Source organism: Mustela lutreola, chromosome X, assembly GCF_030435805.1.
Source record: "Mustela lutreola isolate mMusLut2 chromosome X, mMusLut2.pri, whole genome shotgun sequence".
Classification (NCBI taxonomy): Eukaryota; Metazoa; Chordata; class Mammalia; order Carnivora; family Mustelidae; genus Mustela; species Mustela lutreola.
In genome coordinates, this window is record NC_081308.1 from 85615364 (window position 1) to 85637442 (window position 22079).

Genomic DNA, 22079 nt, shown 5'->3' on the forward strand with positions numbered 1-22079 from the left:
CATGGAGTGTGTTTTCTGCTTGTATTTTTTCCTAAAGATGAATATGTACTAATCCAGAGCTGATACAAATAACCCTAGGGCAAAAATGCAATTATTGACATCTGTGCAGTAAAAAATAGACTAAGAGATGAGAGTTCTGGGCTCTAACTATCTGTATGATCACAGGTAAATCACTTATCTGGCTTTCTTTTCTGTAAAAGGAAGAGGGCTGAATTTGATTACCTCTGAGTCTCCATAATTTTATGGCAAAGGTCATTTATGGCCATTTAATCTGCTTCCATGTTTAGGATAAATAAGTCTTCTGGGCCCAATGAGACAAGAGGTCATAGATAGCCAGAAGCAGCGGATTTCAGAAATTACATTCTGACCGATGATGTCAGATGTGTTAACCAGATTTGGGAAATAAAAGCTGTTTTTTAGCCTTATCTAAAAGGAAAAAGGGGGTCTTGTCACCTAGAACAGATGAGTCACCCACCCAAAGCTGTGTGGATAAACTCACAGTACATACACACAATGAAACACCATAAAGATAGCAAAAAGAATGAGAGAGACCCTTGGTGTGGACATGGAAAGATGTGGATGTTAGATTTTTCTACAATTGTTCCTTTTACACCTTGAGTTATAACTGACATAAGTAAACTGCAAGCACTTAAGTGTGCAATTTGGTGAGTTTTAACATATACATACACTTGTGAAACCATCACAGCAATTGAGTGAATTCATCTATCACTCTCAAAGGTTTCCTCTTGCTCCTTCATATCCTTTCCCCTCTCCCTGCCTCTGTCCCCAGACAGAAAGTGCTGATCTGCATTCTGTCACTAAAATGTGGGTTGAGTTTTCTGGAATTTTATATAAATAGAATCATATAGTATGTCCTCTCTTTTGTTTGGCTTCTTTCACTCAGCATGATTATTTTGAGGTTCACCCATGTCACTGTTTGAACCAACAGTTTATTCCTTTCCATTGCTGAGTAGTATTCCACTGTATAAACCAACCACAATTTATCCCTTCACCTGTTAACAGACATTTAAGTTGTTTCCAGATTTTGGCTATTGCAAACAAAGCCTCCAGGAACATTCACATACAGGTCTTCACATGGACATACACTTTCGCTTCTCTTGAGTAAATACCGAGAAATGGAATGGCTGAATCGCAAAATAACACATATAATTTTTTAAATTAAAAAAAATTCTTTATAAACATATAATGTATTATTAGCCCTAGGGGTACAGGTCTGTGAATCGCTAGGTTTACACACTTCATAGCACTCACCATAGCACATACCCTCCCCCATGTCCATAACCCCACCACCCTCTCCCTACCCCCCTCCCCCAGGCAACCCTCAGTTTGCTTTGTGAGATTAAGAGTCTCTTATGTTTTGTCTCCCTCCCGATCCCATCTTGTTTCATTTATTCTTTTCCTATCCCCCAAACCCCCCACATTGAATCTCCACTTCCTCGTATCAGGGAGATCATATGATAGTTGTCTTTCTCCGATTGACTTATTTCACTAAGCATAATACCCTCCAGTTCCATCCAGGTCATTGCAAATGGCAAGATTTCATTTCTTTTAATCGCTGCATAGTATTCCATTGTATATATATACCACTTCTTCTTTATCCATTCATCTGTTGATGGACATCTAGGTTCTTTCCATACTTTGGCTATTGTGGACATTGCTGCTATAAACATTCGGGTGCACGTGCCCCTTCAGATCACTACGTTTGTTATCTTTAGGGTAAATACCCAGTAGTGCGATTGCTGGGTCGTAGGGTAGCTCTATTTTCAACTTTTTAAGGAATCCTCATGCTGTTTTCCAGAGTGGTTGCACTAGCTTGCATTCCCACCAACAGTGTAGGTGGGTTCCCCCTTCTCCACATCCTCGCCAGCATCTGTCATTTCCTGACTTGTTAATTTTAGCCATTCTGACCAGCATGAGGTGGTATCTCATTGTGGTTTTGATTTGTATTTCCCTGATGCCAAGTGATATGGAGCACCTTTTCATGTATCTGTTGGCCATCTAGATGTCTTCTTTGAAGAAATGTATGTTCATGTCCTCTGCCCATTTCTTGATTGGATTATTTGTTCTCTGGGTGTTGAGTTTGATAAACTATAGATTTTGGATACTAGCCCTTTATCTGCTATGTCATTTGCTAATATCTTCTCCCATTCTGTCAGTTGTCTTTTTTTTTTTTAACTGTTTCCTTTGCTGTGTAAAAGCTTTTGATCTTGACGAAGTCCCAATAGTTCGTTTTTGCCCTTACTTCCCTTGCCTTTGGCAATGTTCCTAGGAAGAAGTTGCTGCGGATGAGGTCGAAGATGTTGCTGCCTGTGTTTTCCTCAAGGATTTTGATGGATTCCTTTCTCACATTGAGGTCCTTCATCCATTTCAAGTCTATTTTTGTGTGTGGTATAAGGAAATGGTCCAGTTTCATTTTTCTGCATATGCCTCTCCAATTTTCCCAACACCACTTAATTGAAGAGGCAAAGCAATGCAGATTTAACTAAACTACTGCTAACCTGGCTTTCAAAGGGGCTGTGCTATTGCACATTCCCACCAGCAGCATATAAGAATTTCTGGGTGGCTCAGTGGGTTAAAGCCTCTGCCTTAGGCTCAGGTCATGATCCCAGGGTCCTGGGATCGAGCCCCACATCGGGTTCTTGGCTCAGCGGGGAGCCTGCTTACCCCCCTCTCTCTCTGCCTGTCTCTCTACCTACTTGTGATCTCTGTCAAATAAATAAATAAAATCTTTAAAAAAAAAAAAATTCCAGTTGCTCTACGCATCCTCACCAACAACTGGTATGGTCTGTTTTTTAATTTTAGCCAGTCTAATGGGTATACAGTAGTATCTTATTATGATTTTAATTTGTATTTCCCTAATAACTAAAGATGTTGAACATCTTTTTATGTGCTTATTTGACATCTGTATATTGCCTTTAGCAAAATGTCTGTTCAGATATTTTGTCAATTTTCTAGAGGATTATCTGTATTATTGAGTCTTTAAAATTCTTTCTCTTTCATTTTTTACCACTAAATATGTATGTAGTATGATCCTTTTTTTAAAGGAATTTAAAAATTTAAGAATCCAGGTACCTGGGTGGCCTAGTCAGTTGGGTGTCTGCCTTCAGCTCAGGTCATGATCTCAAGGTCCTGGGATCAAGTCCCATATCGGGCTCCCTACTCAGCAGGGAGTCTGCTTCTCCCTCTGCCTCTCTCTGTGCCCTCACTCTTTCTCTCTCACTCTCTCTCAAGTAAATAAATAAATCTTTTTTTAAAAATTAAGAAAAAAATAAATAAATAAAAATTAAAATTTAAGAATACAATCCGCATTTGTACATTTAGACACACTGGTAGTCCATACACCAAAACTTGTACTGCCTACTAACAATAATAGTCTGGGGCAGAAGCAGTGAGGTTACTGGAGACTTGTTTTATATATTTCTATATTGCTTTTCAACAATCATATAAGATGTGATTAACTCATTTCCCTTTGGCTGAGGGAGAGTTAGGGGAAAAAATCCAAATGAAAAGCCAAAAACTTCACCAGTAGCAACCAAATAAGTAAACCCTCAAGTTATGAAGTTCAGAAAGTCATGGCTAAGAAAACAGAAGAAAGATTTAGCTCAGCAAAATTCCATCTGATGTAGAGATGTGCACACAAAATGAGTGAGTAGACAGTCCTGGAATGAGTCTAGGAAAATAAAAGTTCTCAAGATTTGTAGCCCCAGGTACCACTGGAGGATCCCAACAGAGGCAGACATGACACCTGAGGTATGTCATCTCAGGGGGAGCATGGGTATGAGTTAGATGAATCATCCAGAGCTGGACTGTGTGAGCCTGGACATTTAAGGGAACTTCAGCAGACCCAAACCCAAGACCCTCAAGCTGTCTTTTGCCCTTCCCTCGGTTCCAAAAAAGAAGCATATCGAAAGGAATATTCTATTCTAAAAGTACAGTTGGAGTAAGGAAGAGATAAACTGTCTCAAGTTTCTCAAGTGAGAAACCTGTCAAGGAGGATTCACATACTGTATCAGAGCAAATAAAAGATACAGGCAGAACTTTCCAGGTTAGACATGAGTAAAATGAGAAGAAATAGTCTGGCAGATATATAGATATGCCATGGGGTAAAGAGAAGTAGAAATAACTCATAATAAAGGCAAAGAACTATTCTGGAGAACAATATAATACTATGAAAATAAATAGCTTTTTTCTGAGTGCTTTATACTATATAGGAACTTAATAAGAATATAGATTTGATAAAGCCTAAGAGCTCAAACAGAAAAAATGGTAAAACAATAGAATTAGGGGGGAAAGGAAGATCGAGAGCAAAGAACAAATTAAAACCTAATCAACATAACTCATTCTCTTTTTAAAAGATATTTATTTACTTACTTATTTGCAAGAGAGAGAGCAAGGTGCATGGGGTGGGGAGCAGCAGGGAGGGAGGAAAAGAATCTTGAACAGACTCTGCACTGAGCATGAAGCCCAAGGCAGGGCTTGACCTCTCGACACTGAGGTTATGAGCCTGAAATCGTGACCCTGAGATCAAGATCTGAGATGAAACCAAGAGTCTGACACTTAACCAACTGAGCCCCCAGATACCCCAAGATAATTCATTCTAAAAGTATAGCAGATACAGCAAAAAGAAAGGGGAAAGGGGGAAGAAAGAAAACGTTTGAAAATCAAAGTAACAGCACAGAGTAAAGGGTTGGATTAATCACAGTTCATTGCTTTTACCTTTCCTTTCTCTTGTATTTGATAGTAAAAGGAAAGGACAGAAAAGGAGGACAAAGAAACAAGAAATCCAATGTTCCTAAGGTGGGAAACTTAACTAATGAAATAGAAAAAAAGTTCAGAGGATATGATACAGAAGAGTTTTCCAGCAATGAAGAAAGGACTCTTCTAGGATACATATTAGGGGGAAATGATGCGGAATGATCACCACTGAGTTGTGTGCATGTGCACGCACGCAAACACACACACACAGAGTTACCTGCAAGGGAGAAAAACAAAAGGCCAGCCAGCCTTACACTTCATCACAGTCACATTCAGTGGCAGAAGACAATGGAGTACTGTCTACAACATTCTGAGGGAAAGAAAGTGTGACCCAAGAATACACTCTCCAACCAAGATATCACTCAAGTATAAAGTCACTAGGCAGACATTCTTATCATGAACAAGTAAAATAAATACAGCTTTTGCAAGCCCTTCTTGAAGGAACTTCTCAGTGAAAAAATGCAAACAACCAAGAAATAAATGAGGAAAGAAATCAGAAACATAGAGAACCCATGGTCCAAGGCCTGGTTATAAGCATACAATCCCTTTAAATATGAACTAACACTAAACGGACAGATAAAACAGATGCTTTATGTTAGCATAATAGAATGTTAATGTTACAAGTGCTGACAAGGCAAAAGTATTTGAGTAATAAAAAATGAGAGTAGGGGAAAACATTGGGAGAAGGTAGAAGAAAGCTAATCTCCTCTTTCATAGCAGAGAGTCCACTAATAATATTGAAACAGGTAGATTTTTTTAAATTACTAAATGATTGACCTAGCACTCTATTCCTGGGTATCACCTAAAAGAAATGAAAATGTTATGTCCATACAAAAACTCGTAATGGAAGTTCATAACTGCATTACTTATCATAACCAAAAAGTGAAAACAACCCAAATGTCTATCAACAGATGAATGGATAAATTAAATGTGGTATATACATATAATAGAATATTATTTAGAATATATAATAGAATAGTTTGGCAATAAAAAGAAATTAAGTCCTGACATATGCTATAACATGGATGAACCTTGAATACATTATGTTAAGTGAGAGAAGACAGTCACAAAGGACCACATACTCTTTGATTCCATTTAAGTGAAATGTCCAGAATAAGCAAATATATAGAGATAGAAAGTAGATCAGTGATTGCTTAGGGGTGGGGAAGGGTAAGCAAGTTGGACAGAGTGATAGCTAAAGAGTACAGGGTTTCTTATTAACCTGATGAAAACTTCTAAAATCAGTTGAGCTGATGGTTGCATGGTTCTGTGAACACACTAAAAACCACTGCATTATACACTATAATGGGTGAATTGTATAGTATGTGAATTATATCCCAATAAGGGTGTTACCAAAAAGACACTAGGAAAAAAAAATGACTAACTACTCAATGGTTTTTATTATTTTTTTTCTTAAACTTAGAAGGGTATTAATGACTAGTATCTTTTATGGTAAAGAAACATTTGTTGAAGATGGGCAATTCTTCAATTTTATTTCTTCTGTTTTAGTCTGTTAAATTCAAGTATAATTACATAGCGTGCTTTCAATGTATATATTATGATCCAATATTATACAAATTTTTCAGTCTATCCACCCACCCATCCTTTTATCTATCTATATGCACAAAAGATATCTGAAATAATTTTCACATGTGAATACTGGGCTAGTAGGAATTTGGGTGATTTGTTGCTTTATTTATTGTTTCCTTGTTTGCTATACTGGTTAAATTTTTAATAATGAGTACGCGTAATTTTTTCATCTTTAAATTGTTCTTAACAGAACAGAGTAAGGGTGTCTGGTTGGCTCAGTTTGTTTAGCGTCTGCCTTTGACTCAGGACATGATCCCAGGGTCCTGGGATCGAGTTCCATATTGGGCTCCCTGCTCAGTGCGGCATCTGCTTTTTCTTCTCCCTTTGCCTCTCCTCCCTGCTCATGCACACCCTCTCTCTCTCTCTCTCTCTTTCTCAAATAAATAAATGTTTCTTTAAAAAAAAAAAAAGAACGGAGTAAATATGCCAAAATGTTAATGTTTACATGTGGGTGGTAGGATTAGGATTTTTCTCCCCTCTTTCTTTATTCTTTTCTGTGCTTTCCAAATTTTCCTGTCAATAAACAGCTATTATTTTATAAATAGAAACAAGTTTAAAATAATATTAAAATAAGTTAAAAGGATGTGTAGCATTTCTGTAAATGATTACTAGTTCTTACCTGGGTTCCTTCTGTTGCTCCTGAATGATCCTTCTTCCTGGCCAGATATCATCCATCTGTGACTGAGGAAGAAGGGACTGTCCCAGTGTCTCTCTTTTATTCACTTCAAGACAAACAAAAGCATGGCAGAGTGGCGGTGGTGACAAGGGGGAAAGGGAAACATATTACACTTGCAGAGGGGATAACAATATAATCTTTATATTCCCCCACAGAGCCCATGAAGTGTAGATACTACCAGTAAGACTATAATAGGATTCAACATCGGGTGGTCTATCACTGAAGTCAAGCACCTCAAAACAACAACAACAACAACAGCAAAAACGTTTCCAAACAGGGCCACTACCTGTAGGCTTGCGGCGTAGGGACATCCTAATTATCTCACTGCCTGTGTGGTAAGCAAAGCGATTCACTTTCTGGTCATAAAACCAGTCTCCAGTTGCCTTCTTCAGCTCTCTGGGAAAGAATAAAAGAAAGTGACAGATGATTTATTTTTTAATGGCTCCTGTCATTCAACTAACAAAGGCCAAGGAGGGAAATTCTCCCCCACAGCTGGGGCTTCCTTTTTTCTCTCTCCATAGGTGATACTCACATTTCCTTGGTGCACACCTTGCACCTCCAGGTACCATTACTTTCCTGGATGCGGCAGTCCCGACACACCAGGTGATTACAACCCCGACAAGTGTTGGTCTTGGGAGTCAAACGGCCCAGGCTCTCCTGGCACCGGGCACAGGTCCGATCACTATAGTGTTGACTGCCCCTCTTGGCCCCTTTCCTTTTTATCTCCAGTAGCTCATTCTTCAGTCGCCTGCCAAGATCCCAGAGAGAAGCACAAGTGCATTCACAATCTGCATAGGTTGGAATGGAAAGTTGTTGAGGGGTAGAGACAGTAAGACTATTGGTTCTGTGGAAGCAACAACTTCAGAGCCCAACCTGACCCAGTGAGGAATTGTAAACTGTACACAAGCTCCTCTGAAAGTCACATGGGCGGTATTAGGAAAGGTCCAGATAAAACTGGCTTTTTCTGAATTCTTACCTGATCCTTTTCTCATCTGCTTTCCGGAGCTCCTCATCTCGTTGTAGTACACTGAGGATCAAATCCCTCTCCACCTCAGACAGAAAAGAGAGGTCAAGTATCTCTGACATGTTATTCTGTTTTTTCTTCTACTCTTCCTTCTTCAAAGCAACCAGACCAGGAGAGCCACCACAGCTACCGGGAAATAAGAGAACTATTTTCACACAGGTATTTACTCCAGAGTAGATCCACAGCCCTAGAGCCTCTTAGTAGGCTACTTGTCCCCTGAAGTCAGGCTTAAAAAGACAATGTAGAAGTATCTGACCTATTTACCATTCCTACTCCCACCTGAATTCTTCCCTGAAAATGAGGAGGCTTTGATTTTTCAAGATGAAAAACATATTCATGACTCTGGAAAAGAGCTGAGTCTTTTCAGCATAAGCATCTTAGTCTGGAATAAGCACAGAACAGCTAAGTCAAACTTTCCTGACACCAAGTGAATTCCCAATCATCCAATTTTCAATACTTCACATGTTCTCAAGTCCCAAGTCTAATCCAAATAATCAGACAGCTGGTCTCTGTAGTAGAGAAGAAAACCACATGGGGACATCTGCCAGCTGAAGCCCATTTCTCCTTGCCAGACCAGCTTCCATGTTCTTCAGACTCAGCTTTACACTGCACTCCTAAACTTCCATCACCTACTCTATCTCCCAAAGTTCTTATTGCTACCACTACCTAAAGAATATCTTCACCCATTACACACACATTTGTTAAGCACCTACTCCGACAGGCACTGAGCAAAGTGCCAGGGTTACAGAGAAGAGTAAGACACAGCTCTTGTCCTTAAGAAGTTCACAAACTAGTAGGGGAGACAGATACATATAATACAGTATAATGCACAAAGTGCTGTCAAAGGAATAATAAATTTAATGCCATGGGAACCTAAAGAAGGAAGTAATTAATTCTACCCTGCATAGACAGAGAAGAGAAAGAGCTGTACACATGGAAGATTTTACAGAATAGGTGGATTTTTCCTTAGAAAACAGTATTTTCTTTTTCTTTCTTTCTTTTTTTTTTTTAAATTTGGTGGTGGGGGAGGAATGATAGGAAAGATGTTTGGACTAAACATCTTGAAACCCATTTTTGGAATACATGTACTTGCTGAATCTGCTACGGAGCAAGTGGAAACCAGGGCAGCAAGACAAAGAACAGAGTAGTAAAGTTTGAGAAGCAGAACTGACAGAATGGAGTAACTAAGAGGATCTAAGAAGGCAAAGTCAAAGATGCCTACATTGCATGTTTGGGTTTATCAAGGGATGGATTAGTGACAATCCTAACAGTGGTAAGAGTTATAAGAAAAGAACCAGGTGTGGAAGTAAAGCAAGAAGTTTCATTTTAGTCATACTGAGTTTGCACTACATACAGGATATCACTGTAATTAGACCCAGAAAGTAGTTGGAGGCACAGGGCTGGTCCTCAGAAGAGGACCTGTAGGGGCGTCTGGGTGGCTCAGTGGGTTGGGCCACTGCCTTCGGCTCGGGTCGTGATCTCAGGGTCCTGGGATGGAGTCCCGCGTCGGGCTCTCTGCTCAGCGGGGAGCCTGCTTCCTCCTCTCTCTCTCTCTCTCTCTGCCTGCCTCTCTGCCTACTTGTGATCTCTCTGTCAAGTGAATAAATAAAATCTTAAAAAAAAAAAAAAAAAAAAGAAGAGGACCTGTACCTGAAAGGACAAATTTGGTAGTCACGGATGTCAAAGAGCTCAGGGTAGACACAGTGAGAAAGGAAATGAGGATCCTATTTGCTTTTTCTGCTCTCCCTTGAAACTAGACCATAAGCTCCTTTTTACTCTTTTTTTTTTTTTTTAACTGACTACCTATAGGACAATAAAAAGTATAGTTATAAGGTTTCTGAAACCTCAACAGTTTCTTGGTTATTTCTTGGTCTTTATTGAACTGTTAGATACTAAGCTTCTGGGATGCCTAGGTGGCTCAGTCAGTTAAGCGTCTGCCTTCAGCTCTGGTCATGATCGTGGGGTCCTGGGATTGGGCCCCCTGTCAGGCTCCCTGCTCACCATGGAGTCTGCTTCTCCATCTCCCCCCACCCCTCTCCCTGCTTGTGCATGCTCCCTCTCTCTCAAATAAATAAAATCTTAAAAAAAGATAATAAGCTTTTTAAATAGACCCTTTCAGAGATAATCTTGAGGAAGAATTCTTAGTTTTTATACCCAAAGAGAATATATATAGCCTATGAGAACAAGGACTTTTTCAGTATTCTTCTATGTATCTGGCCCAGTGCCTAATGGAATATTTACTACATAGTGATCTACATGTTGCCACTATTGTTGATCATCATCGCTGTCATCACCCCACTGGTTCCATCTATTGAGAAGTGACAATAATGCCGGGCAACACAATACTTTATATATATTAACTAGTTTAATCTTCATAACAACCCTAAGAATAGAATGAGGTACTACTGTTATCCTGTTATCCCCATTTTATAGACGAGGAGTCAGGAAAGGTTAGGTTAACCTGCCCAATAAAAAAGTAAATGAAGTTGCTGAGATTCAAATTCAGGCAATCTGATTCTAGAGCTAGTGCTCTACTGGCTCTGTCCAGGCAGGATCATAGCTGAAGCAATTATAAAATATTGAGCAGTGGGGTGCTTGGGTGGCTCAGTCAGTTAAGCATCTGCCTTCGGCTCAGGTCATGATCCCCGGGTCCTGGGATACAGCCCCGCATTGGGCTCCCTGCTCAGTGGAAAGTCTGCTTCTCCCTCTCCCTCTGTAGATCCCCCTGCTTGTGTTCTCTCATTATGTCAAACAAGTAAATAAAATCTTTAAAAATAAATAAATAAAATATTGAACAGGGCAATCAAAAGCATTGTGCAAATGGATTCTCCTATTCGTGGTTGGGAGGGAAGCACTGGCCAAAATATCAGCCTCTCATGGATAAAACAGGTGTCACCACCTGCCTGGCAGCTAAAGACCAAGGATAGCACAGGCACACTGGAAATGAGCACAAAACCAGATTCATGGAGTGGCAGCAGAGTTCTGTGATGACACAGGCCCATTGGCACAGTAATGAGAAAAAGTTGTATCAGGAGCCAGGGAGGTAAGAACATTGTTGTGAAAATAAAGACAACTGCTAATACTGTATATCTTCCCTTTTGTTTCTCACTCATGGACCTGATCCACCAGAACTGCCTCCTAAAATTTTAAATTCAAGAATCCCCATTTTCTTACCACAGCTCACTCCCACTAAACCTGTTCTTCAACCTCAGGAAGACCACAGTCTCTTGAGGCCACCTTTCATTTTATCTTGGTCTACTTGCCTCCTACTGATCTATTTTCCTTCCCAACCCATCCTGGATTCCAAATGACTCAACATTTTAACAATTCTCACAAGTATGTCCCATATCCATGTATCTTCATCCCTCTGCTATAACTGCCCATTAAATCTCAAACCTGTACCAATGCTATAGTCTTGCCTTGTATGTTCCTATACCCAAGTCCTACACAATGTTTGGTCTCCAACCTCAGGTGGACCTTCACTATCACCCATATGTCTTTTTACTTGCCCTGAGTTCAGTTCCTTTACCTAGTTTCTTCAGGTTCTATTTTTAAGCTTTCATTCATCTCATCCCACATTCCCACTTCCCCTTCCTCCAGGTCCTATCAGACATCCTTGTTTCACACTTGTAAAGAAAAAAAAAAAGATTTTAAAATCTACCACCCATAACTTCCTTAGCTCCCTGCCTCCTCTCTCCTATAACTTGCCAATCTGACTCCTTTCAGAAAAGCTATATCCCACCCTCACCCCACCCTCACCCCACCTTTGACCATGGGTTGCTATTTCAAACACTAACCCTGTTTAGCTAAGAAACTAAAACTTTTAGTTTTAAACTTTTAGGGAAGAAAACAGGATAAGAAAAAAACTTCGGAGGCAAGGAGAAAAAGGAAAGCATAGGGAAAAAATGAGAGAAATAACAAAAAGAAGATGGTAAAAATAAACTCTAATATATCAATAAACAAACAAAAAAATATATGAGTAAGACTCACCCATTAAAATGCAGAGGTTAACAGACCGGATAAAATTTTTTAGAATCCAGCTATGTGCCATTTTACAAGGGACACATCTAAAACATAAAAGATGAGGAAAGACTGAAAACACAAAAGATAGAAAAAGATATACCAGGTAAATGCCAACCCAAAGAAAGTTGATGTAGCTATACTAACATCTAAAAATAAAACTTCAGGACAATAAAAGCATTATAACACACAAAGAATATCAGTACATAGAGTAAATAAACCTGTATGCACTAAGTAAACACTTCTAAATATATAAAGGAAGATCAAGTATACTAGAGAGAAACTGAAAAATCAGACATCAAAAAATGAAAGATTAATATGCCTCTTTCAGTTATTGACAGTATCAGCAGATAAAAAATTAGTAAATATATAGACAAGCTGAACAACAAAATAAGGTTGATTTAGTGGACATATGTAGAAATCTATATAGAATTGCAAAATCACATTCCTTTCAAGCACATATGGAACATCTATCCCCCAAATTATCATGTACTAGGTTGTAATACAAGTCTCAGTAAATTTCAGAAATATAAGTGAGATATATATGTACCTCACATATATTTATATATATATGAGAATATATACATATATATTCTCATGCAGATCATGGTTTCTGACCTCATGGAAATTAAATATGAGGCTAATAACAAGAGATCACTTTTAATCCCAAAGCATTTTGGAAATTTAAAGACATTTCTGAATAACTCACAGGTCAAATGAAAATTATAACTGTACTAAATCTATCATTAATATCTAAAAGAAACCTGCTGCCTGTTTTACCACCACTACCAACCCCATACCACAGAATATATTCTAGAAATTCAAAAGAGAAAATATGGAATAAAAATAATGTTTTTGTATTCAAAGGGCTTAATGGTAAATGATGGTAATGGTAAATGATATAACATGTCTTGAAAAACTTAACTCGGAAAAATAATGGAGGCACAAATAAAACCAGACAGATTTGAAGTTAGGAAACCTGTGACCTTTATATATTTTCCCAACTGATGAATCCCAGGATTTAGTGGAGAAACCAAAGCTCAGAAATACTTGTTAAGGCTTTTCACTGAAATTCAGTCACAGATGTTTAGTCAAAAGAACAAGGATTATCTACGGAGAAGACCACTGCTCAGATAACATGAGTGTCCAAACCCACGCTCTGATGGACAATTTGTTCCATGTTAGTTGTGGGGTGTCAGGACTCAGATCAAGTATATTTTTTGAGATTTTATTTATTTATTTGACACAGAGAGAGAGAGAACACAAGCAGAGGGAATGGCACAGGGAGAAGCAGACTCCCTGCTGAGCAGGGAACCTGGCAGGGTGCCAGATCCCAGGACCCCAGGATCATGACATGAGCTGAAGGCAGACTTTTAAATGACTGGCTACCCAGGGGCCTCTCAGATTAAATATCTTAATATTGCATGCTTGTGGGACCTCATACCCACAGGAAGTTATTTTAGAAAAGATGGTTTGTTTATTTAGAAAATTACACACATTTACTGCTAAATTCAGAATAATATTGTAATGGAAATATAAAAACCAGGCAAAGCTGAAAAATCTATCAAAATGGAAGGTTAACATACCTCTCTCAATTATATATCCAAGTGAATATATTTAAATTATACCCTAAATCTATGATTAGAAGATAATAATAATTAATAAGTGAACATTAACACTAGCACCTAGTTTTCATGAAGGGGCAGGGAGAGCTTTCCCAAGTTATTTTAAATTCTGAAGACCAGTTATAAAAACAAAGCCTCGGTCAAACTCATAGGTAGCATGGAATGATGAATAGAGTGGTGTAAGACAAACTTGGGTTCAAACCTTAGCTTTGCTATTTATTAGCTATATGACCTTGGACAAGGACCCAAAGTATTTTTTAAAAATTATGAAAAATATAGAAAGCCTTAGAAGAATAGTATTTACATTAAAAATCATTGTTGGTGTTCCCCAAATGGAAACTGATATGAATCAGAAAAATACCAAATAATGTCCCTGCACCAGGCAGCAAATAAACAGGTTTCTCTGTGTTTAATTTGTTGGGCACCTTGGTCCCTCTCCCTCTCCCCAACATATGGTGCATATTCAAACTAGAAACTTCTACCATACGTAAACTCCTTGGGGGAAAGCACTGCATCTGAACTTCATACCCCCAGGAACTTATTTAGCACAGTGTCTGATACACAGTATAAATTCAATAAATGTTTACTGAGTGTTTTCACCCTGAATTCTATTTATATTTATATGTTTAAATTTAACTCATGGAAACTGAAGAGCAGCAATAAAGCTCAGAGAAATGTAGTTTTGCTTTCCTGAAGCTGTATGGTGTCGTGGTTAAGGGCACAGACTCTGGAGCCAGACTGCCTGTGAGAAGATTTATACTGTTACATGTCAGATTCTGTATACTGTTGAACGTAGATAAGCAAAACTGATATGGCTAATATAAGAGATGTGATGGTGTCTACATTTTTGAAAGGTGAGAATTGAAACTGGGCTACAAATTAACATTGGTAATGAAAATTTGGGATTTTAGAATGTCAGTGGACTTCTAATTCTAGCTAAGATGGGGTAACAAAAAATGGATTTCCATCTTGCCTGAAAGAAGCCATTGACCCAAATGGATAAAATACATGAAGCAGCAGTGTTTGCAAGACACTGAACATCAGGCAATGAAGAACTGTGATCCCTGAGAGATAATAAACAAACAGGGTGAGACCTCGGATTTTCCAGACTCACTGTCTTGAGACACTTTTCAGACTATGGTGCAGGGAACAGAAATGTAGGCAGAACCTGCCGAATTTGAGCTGAGGTGACAGAGCTGACAGTCTGGGAAAACGCAGGTGGTTAAACTACATAGGAGAGAATACCTGTGAGAGCTGCACACAGATCTTTGGAGGAGCTGCCAAGGGTCTCCCTTGAGTATTCAGCATAGCACTGATCAGTGCATGGCATGCCTGTGATGAAATTACCCAAGGTCAAGGACAGAACCAACTGGGCCAGGAGCAGTGACTGTTCCATCAGCCAAATTGGAAAACCTCATGATTCACAGGGCATGGGGAAAAGTACTCAGAAGGGTCTTGCTTCCATAATGAGGATGAATTAGCCCTAGACTATGTACTGGTCCAGTCCTGCCTAACATAACTAAACAAAACAGCCTGAAAGGATCAATCTGTTTCCAAGTAACTCAAGTGAATCCCAGAACAGAGCTCAAGTGTATTTGTAGTAATATAAAAGATATGCAGCACCCAGCAAAGTAAAATTCAAATTAACAGTAATGATTTGTAACAACATGGATGAACCTAGAGGGTATTATGCTAAATGAAATAAGTCAGACAGGGAAAGGCAAATACTATATGATTTCATTCTAACGTGGAATCTAAAAACATGAAACAAATGAACAACCAAACAAAAACAGAAACAAAATCATAAGTACTGAGAACAAACTGGTGGTTGGCAGAGAGGAGGAGGGTGGGAGAATGGGTAAATAGGTGAAGGGGAGTGGGAGGTACAGGTACATTTGAGGTGAGCTCAACACAGCATAACATACAGAGTTACCAAATCATCACAGTGCAAGCCTAAAATTAATATAACATTACGTGTCAACTATACTTCAGTTAAAAACATTGACAGGCATGCAAAAAAGCAGGAAAATACAGTTCATGATGAGGAGACAAATCAAAAACGGACTTAAGAACGGACAGAAAGGTCAGAATTAGCAAAAAAAATCATTTAAAGAGTCATTTTAACTGTATTCTATTTTTTAAAAGTTAAAGACATGGATGATATTAAAGAAAAATACCCAATTCAAACCTAGAGGTAAAAATGACAATGTCTGAGATGGAAAGTATACAATATGGGATTAACAGCAGATTATAAATTGTAATAGAAAAGATTACTGAATGTGAGGACATTGCAATAGAAACTATCCAAATGATATAGTAAGAAAAAAGGCTTTAAAAAACAGAGCATTAATGAACTGTAGAACGACTTTAAGCTGGTCAATGTACATGTAATTGGAGTCACCAAAGGAAATGAGGACACTGAAAATTTTTTTGAGGAAACAGTGGCCAAAATGTTCCTAAATTTCATGAACACTAGAAAATCAGATAGAAGAAACCCAATAAGCTTCATGCAAAAGAAATATAAAGAAAACTATACCATATGGCACACCACAGTCAAACTTTTTAAAAACAAGAGATAACGAGAATATCTTCAAGGCTGGAGGCAGGGGGTACATGTTACACACAGAGAAACAAAGACAATGATGAAAGAAAATTTATTATTGGATACCATGAAATGAGAAGACAGTGGAACATCTCTAAAATACTAAAAGGATAAAAACCTGTTAACCTAGAATTCCAAAGCCAGTGAAATGCATCCAAAAAACAGAGGTGAAATAAGCCTTTTTCAAACATGCAAGAGTTGAAAGAATTAATTGCCAGTAAACCTGTGCTATAAAAATTGTTAAAGTCTTTTGGGAAGAAGAAAAATAATCTATTTTTTTAAAGATTTGTTTAATTTATTTATTTGACAGACAGAGATCACAAGCAGGCAGAGGCAGGAAGAGAGAGAGGGGGAAGCAGGCTTGCACTAAGCAGAGAACCCGATGCGGGGCTCGATCCCAGGACTCTGGGATCATGACCTGAGCTGAAGGCAGAGGCCTTAACCCACTGAGCCACCCAGGTGCCCCCAGAAAAAAAATAATCTAGATAAAAATATGGGTCTAGGGGCTTCTGGGTGGCTCAGTCAGTTAAGCATCTGACTCTTGAGTTCGGCTCAGATTGTGATCTCAGGGTGGTGAGATTGGGCTTGGTGTCAGGCTCATGCACTGGGTGTGAAGGCTGCTTGAGATTCTCAATCTCCCTCTCCCTCACCCCCCCCTTAAAAAAAAAAGAACTATAGGTCTACAAAGGGAAATGAAGGGCACATGCAATGGCAAACAATGTGGGTAAAAATATTTTTTTCTTATACAATGAATGGGCAAAGAAGATATGATGTGTATATACACACATACACACAGACAGAGTGGAATATTACTCAGCCATAAAAATGAGATCTTGCCGGGGTGCCTGGGTGGCTCAGTGGGTTAAGCCTCTGCCTTGGCTCAGGTCATGATCCCCGGGTCCTGGGATCGAGCCCCACATCAGGCTCTCTTCTCAGCGGGGAGCCTGCTCCCCCCCCCCTCTGCCTGCCTCTCTGTGTACTTGTGATCTCTCTCTCTGTCAAATGAATGGATAAAATCTTTTTTTTTTAAGATTTTATTTATTTATTTGACAGAGAGAAATCACAAGTAGTCGGAGAGGCAGGCAGAGAGAGAGAGAGGGAAGCAGGCTCCCCGCTGAGCAGAGAGCCCGATGCGGGACTCGATCCCAGGACCCTGAGATCATGACCTGAGCCGAAGGCAGCGGCTTAACCCACTGAGCCACCCAGGCGCCCCTGAATGGATAAAATATTTTTAAAAAATGAGATCTTGCCATTTTCAACAACATGGATGGACGCAGAAGATATTTTGCCAAGTGAAATAAGTCAGACAGAGAAAGACAAACAATGTATGATTTCATTTACATATGGAATCTATAAACAAAACAAATGAGCAAAAAAAGCAAAAAAAAAAAAAAAGCAAAAACAGACCCATCAATGCATAGAATAGACTGATGGTTTCTGGAGGGGAGAGATGTAGGGGTATGAGCAAAATAGGTGAAGAGTAATGGGAGATAGAGGCTTCCAGTTATGGAATGAATAAGTCACAAGAATAAAAGGTACAGTACAGGGAATATAGATGATGGTATTATAATAGTATCTTATGGTGACAGATGGTAGCTATGATTATGAGCATGGCAAAACATATAAACTTGTCAAATCACTATGTTGTACACCTGAAACTAATGTAACATGTGTCAACTATACTTCAATAATAAAATAATTGATTGTTAAAAGTAAAAAATGTATATTACAATATATTGTGAGGTACAAAATATATGTAGAACAAAGTCAGAAAAATTACACAAACTGATTTTAAGACTTATAATTCTACAATAATTGAGAGTGGTAGTGGCATACAGATAGACAAACAGAGCAATAGAACAAAAGACTCAGGAAATAAAACTTTATGTTTACAGTCACTTGATTTTTGACGAAAGTACAAGAGAGTTCAGTGGAAAAATGATAGTCATTTCAGCAAATGATGCTGGAAAAACAGGATATCCACAAGAAAAGTTTCAAAAATGTGAAGATTTCTTAGATATGACACTAAAAAACATCATCCAGAACCTGATAACTTAGACTTCATTAAAATTAAAAACTTCTGCTCTTTGAAAGATGCTGATGAAAAAAATAAAAGGACAAGCCATTTACTCAAAGAAAATATTTGCAAATATTGTATCTGATAAGGACTTATATCCCAGAACATATAAAGAACTCTCAAAACTATAATTTTAAAAACCCACACAACCCAAATTTTTTAAATGGACAAAATTTGAACAAATACATCACCAAATAAAATATATGAGTAGCAAATACACTCATGAAAATATGCTCAACATCATTAATAGTTAAGGAAAATGCAAACTAAAATTACAATGAGATATCACTACACAGTTATTAGAATGGCTAAAATTTAAAAATGCATCAAATGTTGACCAGAATTTAAAACAATTAGAGCTCTCATACACTGTAGTGGGAATATAAAATGGTACAGCTACACTGGAAAAGATTTTAGTAATTTCTCAAAAAGTTAAACATATATCTCCCATACGACCCAGGCTTTCTACTTTTAGATATTTACCCAAGAAAACCTAGTACATATTTCCATCCAAAGACTTGCATGTGCATGCTAATAAAAGCTTTACTCATAATAGCCTAAAACTAGAAACAACCGACTAAGAGGTGAATGGATTTTTTCAAAGTTGTTTATCCACACAATGGAATACTACTCAACAATAGAAAGAAATAAGCTACTGCAATATGCAATATGGATCAATCTCAAAACAATTATGCTGACTGAAAAAATTCAGACAAAAAGAACACAAAATACATGATTTATATAAAACTCTAGAAAATGAAAATTAATTTATAGTGGCAGAAAACAGATTAGTAGTTGCTGGAGAGGGGTGTTAAAGTACAGAGAAGGACAAGAAGGAAAGATTACAAAATGGCATAAGGAAACTTGAAGGTAATGAATGTTTACTATCTCGAATTTGCTGATGGTTTAATGGGTATATCATATGTCAAAATTTACCAAATTCCATACTTTTTAAAATGTAGTTTATCATATGTAAATTATATTAAATTATATGTCAATAAAGTTCTTTTTTAAAGTTTTAAAATTAAATATAACCATATCTTGTAATCAGAATTTTACCACCTCAGAATACCTATAAATAATAATAGGAGACTCTAAATGTATTCAAACAGTAAAATGTTGTTTTATGTCAGAGGGGGTTTTTTTCCTTCTAAGAGGTGTTTTATTATTTTTATGTGAATCTTCTTTTTTATTGAAGTATAATTAACATACTGTGGTATATTAGTTTCAGGTGTACAATATGATTCAACAACTCTGTATATTACTCATTGCTCACCAAGATAAGTCTACCCTTAATACCTGTCTATTTCACTCTCCCCACCCCACCCCCCCACTCCCCCAACCCCCTCCACCACTTCCTCTCTGGGAACCACAGATTTGTTCTTTGTATGTAAGAGTCTGGGTGTAACTCTTGTTCAACATAGTATTAGAAGTCCTAGCAACAGCAATCAGACAACAAAGGGAAATAAAAGGTATCCAAATTGGCAATGAAGAAGTCAAACTCTCTCTCTTCACAGATGACATGATTCTTTATATGGAAAACCCAAAAGACTCCACCCCCAAACTACTAGAACTCATACAGCAATTCAGTAACGTGGCAGGATACAAAGTCAATGTACAGAAATCAGTGGCTTTCTTATACACTAACAATGAAAATTCAGAAAGGCAAATTAGAGAATCGATTCCATTTACTATAGCACCAAGGACCATAAGATACCTGGGAATAAACCTAACCAAAGAGGTAAAGGATCTGTACTCGAGGAGCTACAGAACACTCATGAAAGAAATTGAAGCAGACATGAAAAGATGGAAGACCATTCCATGCTCTTGGATCGGAAGAATAAACATTGTTAAAATGTCTATACTGCCTAGAGCAATCTATACTTTTAATGCCATTCTGATCAAAATTCCACCAGTATTTTTCAAAGAGCTGGAGCAAATAATCCTAAAATTTGTATGGAATCAGAAGAGACCCTGAATCGCTAAGGAAATGCTGAAAAACAAAAATAAAACTGGGGGCATCACGCTACCTGATTTCAAGCTTTACTACAAAGCTGTGATAACCAAGACAGCATGGTACTGGCATAAAAACAGACACATAGACCAGTGGAACAGAGTAGAGAGCCCAGATATGGACCCTCAACTCTATGGGCAAATAATCTTCGACAAAACAGGAAAAAATATACAGTGGAAAAAAGAACAGTTTCTTCAATAAATGGTGCTGGGAAAACTGGACAGCTATATGTAGAAGAATGAAACTCGACCATTCTCTTACACCATACACAAAGATAAACTCAAAATGGGTAAAAGACCTCAACGTGAGGCAGGAATCCATCAGAATTCTAGAGGAGAACAAAGGCAGTAACCTCTTCAATATCAGCCACAGCAACTTCTTTCAAGATATGTCTCAGGAAACAAAAGCGAAGATGAACTTTTGGGACTTCATCAAGATCAAAAGCTTCTGCACAGCAAAGGAAACAGTCAAGAAAACAAAGAGGCAACCCACGGAATGGGAGAAGATATTTGCAAATGACAGTACAGACAGAAGGTTGATATCCAGGATCTATAAAGAACTCCTCAAACATAACACACACAAAACAGATAATCATATTTTAAAAAATGGGCAGAAGATATGAACAGACACTTCTCCCATGAAGACATACAAATGGCTATCAGACACATGAAAAAATGTTCATCATCACTAGCCATCAGGGAGATTCAAATTAAAACCACATTGAGATACTACCTTACACCAGTTAGAATGGCCAAAATTAGCAAGACAGGAAACAACATGTGTTGGAGAGGATGTGGAGAAAGGGGAGCCCTCTTACACTATTGGTGGGAATGCAAGTTGGTGCAGTCACTTTAGAGAACAGTGTGGAGATTCCTCAAGAAATTAAAAATAGAGCTACCCTAAGACCCAACAATTGCACTACTGTGTATTTACCCCAAAGATACAGATGTAGTGAAAACAAGGGCCATCTGTACCCCAATGTTTATAGCAGCAATGGCCACAGTCGCCAAACTGTGGAAAGAACCAAGATGCCCTTCAACAGACGGATGGATAAGGAAGATGTGGTCCATATACACTATGGTGTATTATGCCTCCATCAGAAAGGATGAACACCCAACTTTTGTAGCAACATGGACAAGACTGGAAGATATTATGCTGAGTGAAATAAGTCAAGCAGAGAGAATCAATTATCATATGGTTTCACTTATTTGTGGAGCATAACAAATAACATGGAGGACATGGGGAGATGGAGAGAAGGGAGTTGAGGGAAATTGGAAGGGGAGATGAACCATGAGAGACTATGGACTCTGAAAAACAACCTGAGGGTCTTGAAGGGGCAGGGGGCGGGAGGTTGGGGGAACAAGGTGGTGGGTATTAGGGAGGGAACGTATTGCATGGAGCACTGGGTGTGGTGCAAAAACAATGAATACTGTTAAGCTGAAAAGAAATTTTTAAAAGAGTCTGGGTGGTTTTTTTTTCTTTCTTCTTTATTCATTTGTTTTGTTTCTTAAATTTTACACATGAGTGAGATTGTATGGTATTTGTCTTTTTCTGACTAACTTATTGCCCTTAGCATTATACCCTCTAGGTCTACCCATATCACTGCAAATGGCAGGATCTCATTCTTTTTTATGCATGGCTGAGCAATATTCCATTACCTATCTACACACATACA

At 38.2% G+C, this 22079-nt stretch overlaps 1 protein-coding gene across 6 annotated transcripts in view; it reads right to left on the minus strand.

Moving 5' to 3' along the window:
• The window catches only part of SYTL4 (synaptotagmin like 4), a 64887-nt gene that overhangs the window by 20017 nt on the left and 22791 nt on the right, over positions 1 to 22079 (minus strand). For 3 of the 6 annotated variants that reach the window (XR_009350115.1, XM_059158655.1, XM_059158652.1), the window contains exons 2-5: positions 8019 to 8192; positions 7575 to 7790; positions 7329 to 7438; positions 6986 to 7088 (exon numbers count right to left, since the gene is read on the minus strand). Coding sequence is in view for 5 of the 6 variants with exons in the window: in XM_059158655.1 (XP_059014638.1) it covers positions 6986 to 7088; positions 7329 to 7438; positions 7575 to 7790; positions 8019 to 8128 (539 nt within the window). In the remaining variant the exon portion in view is untranslated. Of the gene's footprint in view, positions 1 to 6985; positions 7089 to 7328; positions 7439 to 7574; positions 7831 to 8018; positions 8193 to 12056; positions 12159 to 22079 lie in introns of those variants that run through there. The other 3 variants (XM_059158653.1, XM_059158657.1, XM_059158654.1) reach the window with 3 other exon arrangements.